Source organism: Halichoerus grypus, chromosome 7 (assembly GCF_964656455.1).
Source record: "Halichoerus grypus chromosome 7, mHalGry1.hap1.1, whole genome shotgun sequence".
Classification (NCBI taxonomy): Eukaryota; Metazoa; Chordata; class Mammalia; order Carnivora; family Phocidae; genus Halichoerus; species Halichoerus grypus.
In genome coordinates, this window is record NC_135718.1 from 143,955,701 (window position 1) to 143,964,153 (window position 8,453).

General features: G+C 40.4%; 1 protein-coding gene across 1 annotated transcript in view; it reads right to left on the reverse strand.

Moving 5' to 3' along the window:
* SLC30A10 (solute carrier family 30 member 10) overlaps positions 1-7,994 on the reverse strand; it is a 40,435-nt gene extending 32,441 nt beyond the window's left edge. The window contains exon 1 of the mRNA XM_036096193.2: positions 7,547-7,994. Coding sequence (XP_035952086.1) covers positions 7,547-7,994 — 448 coding nt within the window. The remainder of the gene's footprint in view (positions 1-7,546) is intronic.
* Positions 7,995-8,453: the final 459 nt, after the last annotated feature.

Here is an 8,453-nt window from a genome sequence, read left to right on the forward strand (position 1 = left end):
GGAACCCTGGCTCTATCAGGCGGAGAAGACACTCAAACTGAGATTGAGCTCAAAGTGAACAAGACTGGGGGTTCTGTGGTTTCATTTTGACACACCTTTGGTCTGTCCTCTAAATTAATAATCAGGCCCTTTGATTTCAGGAACGCATCAGGTCAAACATATCTAATTTGGGTTTTAATTTTTCTCTCCTAATTTGGTATTGTGAGGTGATTCACATTTAAATTGAGGGCGTTTTTATATCGCTGACATTGAATTATTAAAATATCTTGACGCTACCATTTCATGTCACTGTGTAATTTCTAGTGAGCAATACTGACCACCTGTGGTCTCAGGGTTGATTTCCCTGATACACTTACAGTTCTAATCCATTTCAGTCCTTAGGGGGTATCAAAATTGCCAAGCTCTGGTCCCAAGAAGAATACCCAAAGGAAACAGTGGTTGGTATTGGGAGCCCAAGCCTTCAGAAAGTGGGCAACTCTGTCCTGTTAACTGTTCCTCTAGTCCCGAAAGGAGAGCCACAAGTGAAGAATACACAAAGCAGCAGAGGGTAAAGGGGAGATCTCTGTTCCTGCTTGTCTCGTGTTTCCATGAGGGGCCCACTAGGGCGGCCTCTGTCTGACCCCCTTCATTCCCGCTCCAACTTTCAGGTAAGAAGTCACTCCTGGAGTGGGAAGGTCTTCTCTCACTGGTGGGTTTAGTTGAAGGAATGGAAGAAGCCTGGTTCTGCCCCTCCTGGGCTTTACCCTTCCAACAGCCTGACCTCAGAGAATGTACACTCTCTCTGTTTTGGGGCCCACTTCTGCTCCCCCAGTTGTTGAGCTCTGCTTCTAAGAGGAAGGGCAAGTTTACTGCTGAGCCTATTGTGACATTCAAGGTACATTCTCCAATCCAGCTTTTATCAGGAACTAGGCTACTCTTTTTATTGTTACCTGACTATCTTTGATCCCTTAGTCCTCACTTAGCTCTAGACTCAAGGTGGAAGTTATTTATTGGTCCCATAATGTCCCAACAATGTCCTCAGTTGACTCTAGGCACCAGCTATAAAACTGTTGTTAGTTCCGTTCTATCCAGTCCTACCAAATCTCAAGGCAGTTTCTTCAGGTGAAGAATTCTACAGAAAACAGGTGGCCCATCCAGACAGCGCCTCCTTCAACCTGACTTTTCTGCTGCTCTCCTCTAAGGAACCAACCTCGAGTTCTCATTGGCCTGAGTTAAGGATCATCTTTTTCCTATTGCCTATTGGGCTGATACATTTTTAGTGTTGTCCCAGCAGATAAAGAACAAGAGAACAGGGGCGCCTGGGTGGCTCAGTCGGTTTAGCGTCTGCCTTTGGCTCAGGTCATGATCCCAGGGTCCTGGGATCGAGCGCCGCATCGGGCTCCTTGCTTGGCAGGGAGCCTGCTTCTCCCTCTGCCTGCCACTCCCCCTGCTTGTGCTCTCTCTCCCTCTGACAAATAAATAAATAAAATCCTTGAAAAAAAAAAAAAAAGAACAAGAGCACAGATATACTTCATTGAAAATTACTTCCCTCAAAATTTTCTCAAGACACCTTCTCAGAGGTAGACAAAAAATATCAGGACATGGATTTTGGAAGATGTTTCTAAGAAAATGGAGTCACTAGATTTATTGCCACTTATAAAAAATGATGGCCTATCATACTCATCAGAGACACTGATACATAATGTTTTATAAAAACCACATTGACTATGTCTCTATCAGAAGACCGAGGCAGAGGAGAAAAATAATAAATATATTCTTCATATCTTATAAGGATCTGGCCAAAAGAAAACCAAAATAATAAGCTTACTTTCAGCCCACCTTCCTGGAAAATGAAGGCTCTCGGTCAGAAAAATGGGAATGTCACTACTTGCTAGACAGAACTATAGGGAAATGTTTAAAAGGCAAATCACCTTATGGCAGGATAGAGATACGGAAATGTGAAGTCCTGGTTCTAGCATCAACTTTGGGTTAACCTTAAAACCTTTGGTGCCTCAGTTTGTTTGTTTGCAACTTGGAAATATGAGCTTCATTTGCATTATTTTAATGAGTGACATAGTCTGATGTTAATACCATTACAACAGTTGAAATATATAATTTTTAACAGTTGAAAAATATAAGCAATGCCCTTCTACAAAGTGTTACCTTGAGCACTGAAAGACAAGGAAGGTCATGTTTACAAGAACCCTTTGAAAAATCATGCATGGTGAAGGTTTTATTATTTATCAAAAGAAAAGCATATCAATTCTTGAAAATCGGTGTAATGATACATGAGATGAGGCTTAAAGTGGTTACGTATCTTCTCCATTAGTCCCAGGAAATGAGGGAAGAAGTTCCGGAGCCTGTATTTTCCGGTTACTCGTCCCTGCAGCTCCTGGTTCACCCCACTAAGGATGCTGCTAACCGGTCATCAGCAAGATACATGTTTTGTGTGGTTTTCCAGGACTAGAGATGGACCTGTATTGATCAAATGTATAACTAACAGCAAACAATGATGAGTGTTGGCCAGGGATAAGGTGGGCTGCCAGTCGTGGGTATGGAGTAGAGCAAGGGACTTGTCTGCAGAGGGGGTCTTCCTCATATTTCATTCATTCCTTGTCCCTTCAGCCCTTAGACAATCACTACTAACCACCACCACCAGGTGCTATGTTGAGCAGTTCACACACACACTGTAATTTCATCCTCACAACACCCTTATGAGATAGATCCTACCTACCCATTTTACAGATGGAGAAACTGAGGTTTAGAAAGTTTGAGTAATTTTCTGGAGGTCACTAAGCTACTGGAATTGGGATTCGCTTTATGGTGTATTCATTGGCACTTTTTGACATGCTATTTTGTGATTATTGCCAAGCGATTTTCCACGGTTTTTCTTTTCTTGGTGAAGCAGAATAGGGCCTTTAAGGGCCTAGACTCAACCTTGTCATTTCTTTGTAACTCTACCGTGAACTACCTATGTAACTGTGGATCTGACTCTCAGCCTCTGTTTTCTTATCTGTAAATGAAAATAAGCAAATATTGTCTCATAATACACACGATTCTCCAATTCAATGCAATACATTTTAATTCTTTCATAAAACATACAGTTCTCCAAATGTATGCCCACTGTGCTGGGACTATTGTCTGTACACTTTCCAAGTGCCTGACATCCCACAGATGTCAATAAACACTTGGTTTTCATTAAAATTTAACCCAGATATCAGTCAGAGCAGCCTCTGTATGTTAGAAGAAGATGGCTGAGAACAAGGAGCTGGTTTTTCCTCTTTTTTTTCTTCAGTTGAATTTGACTTCACAAATGTGAAATAGCTCCTATGTTTCAATCTTCAGTTAATCTTTCTTATTCACTCCCTAGAACTGACCCAGAGCCCTGTCACTGGGCAACCAGAGGGGGCAGGGGCTCCCCAAGGCGCCGCGAGCAGACGGAAAGAGATGTGAGGGAGTACGTGAGGAACCTACCATGGGACAGACACTGTGAGCTGTGACGGGCATGTGTTTACTTACCACTGAACCCTCATGTGAAGTTAATTGTTCAAAACCCGAGAGAGTGCTTGGAAAACAACGGTGTCAGATATGGACAAATGGCAAAGTACCAACTTCGGGAATTAAGTGTGATTCTTAAAATTATATAATAATTATTGCAAATTCCCCATCATTCCAATCCTGCCTCTGAACGATTAGTGTGAAAAGCTACGTTCGTTTGGGCGGTTTCTGCCCCCTTAGTGACTGCATGGTATTTGCTACTGGGAGAGAGGAAGCAGATTTCCTCTTGCCCCTCCTGAAACTCTCAGAGCCTTGCTTACTTTGCTAGTCTCTGGATCGAATTTACTCTACAAGGAAAGGAAACTAGATTTGCTTTCAGGGTCTACAGGACTGTCCAGGTGAAAGGCTCCCATCAGGCTAGAGTCCTGAGTCCTAACTAGTACTGACTAGTTTAGACTAGGAGCTGATGAGAGCAACCAATTAGCACTGTGTTAAAACCTTCAGCAACCGGGAATTTTGTGGATTACTGTGCTCACTGCCTATAGCAATTTGGTTGGAGAAACATAATGCCACAGAGGTGGTGAGAAGGAGGGGGACAAGGACAGGGAGGGTGGAAGGAGGAGGGGGAGGGAGAGAGAAAGAGAGAAAAGGAGAGAGAGAAAATGAACACAATTTGGACTCAAAAACAATTCAAGTAAGTTCAAAGGAAAGGCATTTTGTAAAAAAATAAAATAATATAATAAAATAAAAAGCAGATATTTCAGATATAAATTTGTCACCTATACATTATATAAATGGTAAGCCTAATCTAGCCCAGAAAGGACTGCACAAAATTGCCTCTGGTTTAAAATAAAGGCCAATGTACATAAAGGTATCTATCTGTTCAAGTTTTGGGCAAGGGCATAGAGAGTTCTATTCATTTTATTTTAAAGAAAACTCAATCCTGAGAAATAATCAAAAATAAAATACAGACAAAAAAAAAATAAATAAAAAAAAAATAAAATAAAATACAGACATAAAAGACAAAGTGAAAGTCAAGGAAAATCAAGTAAACAAGGAGTAGGAAAAAAACATAAACAAAGCACATTTAGTTCCTAAGTTTAGAGAAAGAAAATCCTTGGTGTCACATATCTCCTGGGATCAGAATCTACATGTTGTTTTAACCCCCTGCCATTTCTGCAAACACACATTTCAGACTTCCCCTCTTGTTTGTTTTTTCTTTCATGCTTGAGATTTTTACTTTTTTCATTTTGCCTTTTACTTTAGCCAAAACCACCTGCCTCCCCTATCATTTTTCATGTTAGGGATGGACTCATGCCGGCAAGGGATTGACCCAGAACTTCCAGGCTCCTTCATCTCAGCTGAATCTTCTACACATTCCTTTCTCGCAGAGTTTTTTGTTTTCTTCTGTTTGTTTGTTTGTTTGTTTGTTTGTTTAATTTCTGGCTCCATCTGTCTGATTCTCCAGCTTCTCTTAGTCCATGAATCCCAGAGATGCTTTAAGACTTAGCTGTATAGACAGTCTATTCTGTTCATATTTAAAGTTAGTGGTCTTATTTTTTACTTTCTTATAATGTCAAACATCAGATGTAACTGGTGTCAATTCCCACATCAGAGAGATCAAGCAGAATGAGTTAAAGATCCACAGAACCAGGAGAGACTGAAGGCTTGCTAAGTAAACACTCTCTCTGGCCACAGATCCCACAGAAACAGTGATGGGTTATCTTGGTTTTGATCACTAAACCAGGAGGTACCACAGAGCTACAAGTTAGGGTTCTAGACACATAGAAATTCTTTATCCTAATAAATTAGGATATAATAATTATCCATTAGGTCAAATCTTCTAAAGTCAAGAGTAATTTTTTCTTTCATATTGTATACCTCCTGGTATAAATTAATATGTATGGATTAATCACATTTCTTGAAACAGAAGACAATTAAAATTACATTAATGTCAGTGTATGAGATTCATCCAAAAGCTTACTTTAAACTTATTTAAGTGATGGGAAAGTTATCAAAATGTATGTTTTAGTAAAAGTGCTGAATCCTAACTCAAGATATAATGTAATAGAAGCTAAGTAGCGATGCTAAAATTACTTGGAGGGTTTAAACATTCTGAAATTTCTAATAGAATAATGCAGTACCAAAAGCTACCAAAATAAAGTGAACATAGACTATGGATCTTATTGGCTGTATGTATACAAACATACACTATACTTGGTTAAAGTAGCAAACTATATAGCATCCGACCCTTTAAAAGAAGATAGATATTCTGGAATTAAGGCAATAGAAACTGATATGGTCAGGGTGAAATATTTGTCTTAAGCCTCTTTTGTCATCTTAGCATGAACATAGACATTGGAAAGCACCACTTCCCAAACAAGACCTGAACTAAGACCTATCTGATAATTCAATTTATAAAAATAAAATTATAGTTGTCTATCAATTTTCACACTGGTCAAAGAATCAAACCCTTTACCTAAATTTCCTTTGCTATATGCAGGTGTATATAACGCCTGAAACATTATGGGAAGTTCAGTGATGGCAACAGTTCCATTAATCATTTGCTAGAAATCCACTTCCTTGCCTTGAAATTATACTTAGCGATAAGAAATAAATAGTTGTCTTATATCAAATATGTGAATTTTATAATCTGGAATCTCAAGTAATAATCTCTACATGATGACTGATGGAAACAAGGTTTAGGGTCTCAAGTTAATTCATTACTATCTTTTTCAAAGATGAGGCTTTCACGGATTCATTAAAACAAATAAAGATATAGGTTCTAGTTTCTTCTTTGTTCCCTTTTATAGTTAATACATACTATAGGTGCTCTCATAACATACATTCTACCAATAGGAAAATGTAGACGGAGATTGGATCAGGGACTGGACTCAACTGACATAATTTACACTGGTAGCAAAGACAGGAGGAATACAATGAAAATTGCAATCTTAGAGCCAAGGCTCCCAGGCTTAGTAGCAGAACACCCCTACTAGTGAGAGGAAACTCATCAGCATCAAATAAGGAATATCTTGAAATTTCTTAGACTCCGGATGAGCAATTAGAATTCAGTGCTACTGGATTATTACATTATTCAAAGTCTTGCATGTTGGTTTCTTAAAAAAACAACAGTTACTCTTTACCAAGTGCCTGTTAAGTGCTGAACATGCAGGATCTCACTTAGTCCTTCCTACCTCCGTATTACCTGTGGGCAGACAGGCTAGGTGAGCTAACTCTAATGCTGCCCTGTGGTAGAGCCATGATTTGAACCTGGTCTGTTCATGTGATGGGGCTAGAAATTTCTCTCTTCTGCAAGAAGCTTTTTATATATACTTAATTCCTATTGTGGCCATAAAGAAACATGTTTCCATCTCCTAATTTATCTTATGAATTTATTACTTTAGATTTATTGTTCTCATCCAAGATTTAACTCCATCTTTTGACAGGTGACCCAGTATCCACCTTGGTACCCACCTTAAGTCCCACCTAAAGGTTCACGTGTAAATAGTTTTCCTTTTTCTCAAATAGGATGGATGCATACAGTGAATAAGTACAAATAGTTCCATCTTAAAAAGAACTAAGGTCACTAGATCATCTCCTTTATTTTTTTCTCTGTTTTACATAAATTCTTCCAACATATATTCCTAAGAGTTTATCAGCCTAGCCACTTGTTTGACACTTTGCTTGATATCAGCTGGTTAGGTAGGTTAGTACTTTTTTGAACGTATTTTATGGGAACACTAAAATATTATTTTTAAATTCAAACACAGCCATGTCGCATCTGGCCCCTAATTAAATGAGACTGTTTTCAATATCCACTTCCTTTCAAATGGCTCCCTTTGTACCTGCTCAGTACCTTTACTCCCTCTCTACCTCTCTGAACACTTTTCATTCCTGGTGACTAAAACTTAAAAAAGACCAACCCCCACCCAAGGTGAAAGCAGCCTGCTGCCCCACCAGCTCACAAGGAACGGTGGACTGGAGGCAATTCCTTTGAGAAAGATCTCCTGGAAAGTCACAGACGAGAGGCCCACCAAATCTGCTAGCACATCTGAGGACTATTTACCTGTTCCGGCGTCCCCCAGGGGCCTGTGTGTCGAGCAGTAGCAACAGTCCAAGATGACATAGTTCAGGACATTGAAGAACAGCCCGATAATTCCAGCACTGAGAACCAGCACGGGCTCCTCCGTCTTCTGGGGATCAATATACCTTTTGACAGCTTCAACCAGGATGCTGAACATCAGAGCCACGGCAAAAACGGAGTTTCCCAATGCTCCCACCACATCTGCCCGGAGAAACCCGAAAGTGCTCTTCCTGTGCTGTTTTATGCTGCTGGCCCTCACGCCAAACAGAGCTATGATCATGGACACCAAGTGGGAGAGGACAGCAAAGGCATCAGAGGCCAAAGAGAGGGAGTTGCCTATGTGGGCGATCACTAGCTCCACCACGAAGAGGAGGATGCTCACGATGCACATGAGGATTAATCGGAAGCTTCTTCCTGAGTATCGCCCCATGGCGCCCAGCTCTCGGGCCGTTCCTTGCCCTCTCCCGGGAAGGCTGAGCTGTTAGGGGAGCAAGCTACAGATTTAGTTGTTATGACTCCTGGATAACTCTCCCCTTCAGACTTTCAGCACTTGTCATATTTGGAAATCACCTTTTATAGGCTGCTATAAAGCTATAAAACAGTTTAAAGGGCAATTAAGCAAGAGATGTCACGTGAGCTGGGACTTATGGAAATTGAAGACACCAGCTTCAGATGCAGACTCGAGGGGAGTTTGTTTGTTTATTGTGTGTTTCATTACAAAAGCCAAGAGCCTCTGTGTCTTTGAATCATGTAGAAGCCCATCCGTGGCTTCGGCCTCTCCAGTCTCGGTGTGTACAATAACTACTCTGGTGAGATGAGCCATTTGACGTGAACATCATGTCTTGTCTACCCGGTGGGTAAATATTTTGAATTCTGTTAAGTGCATGGA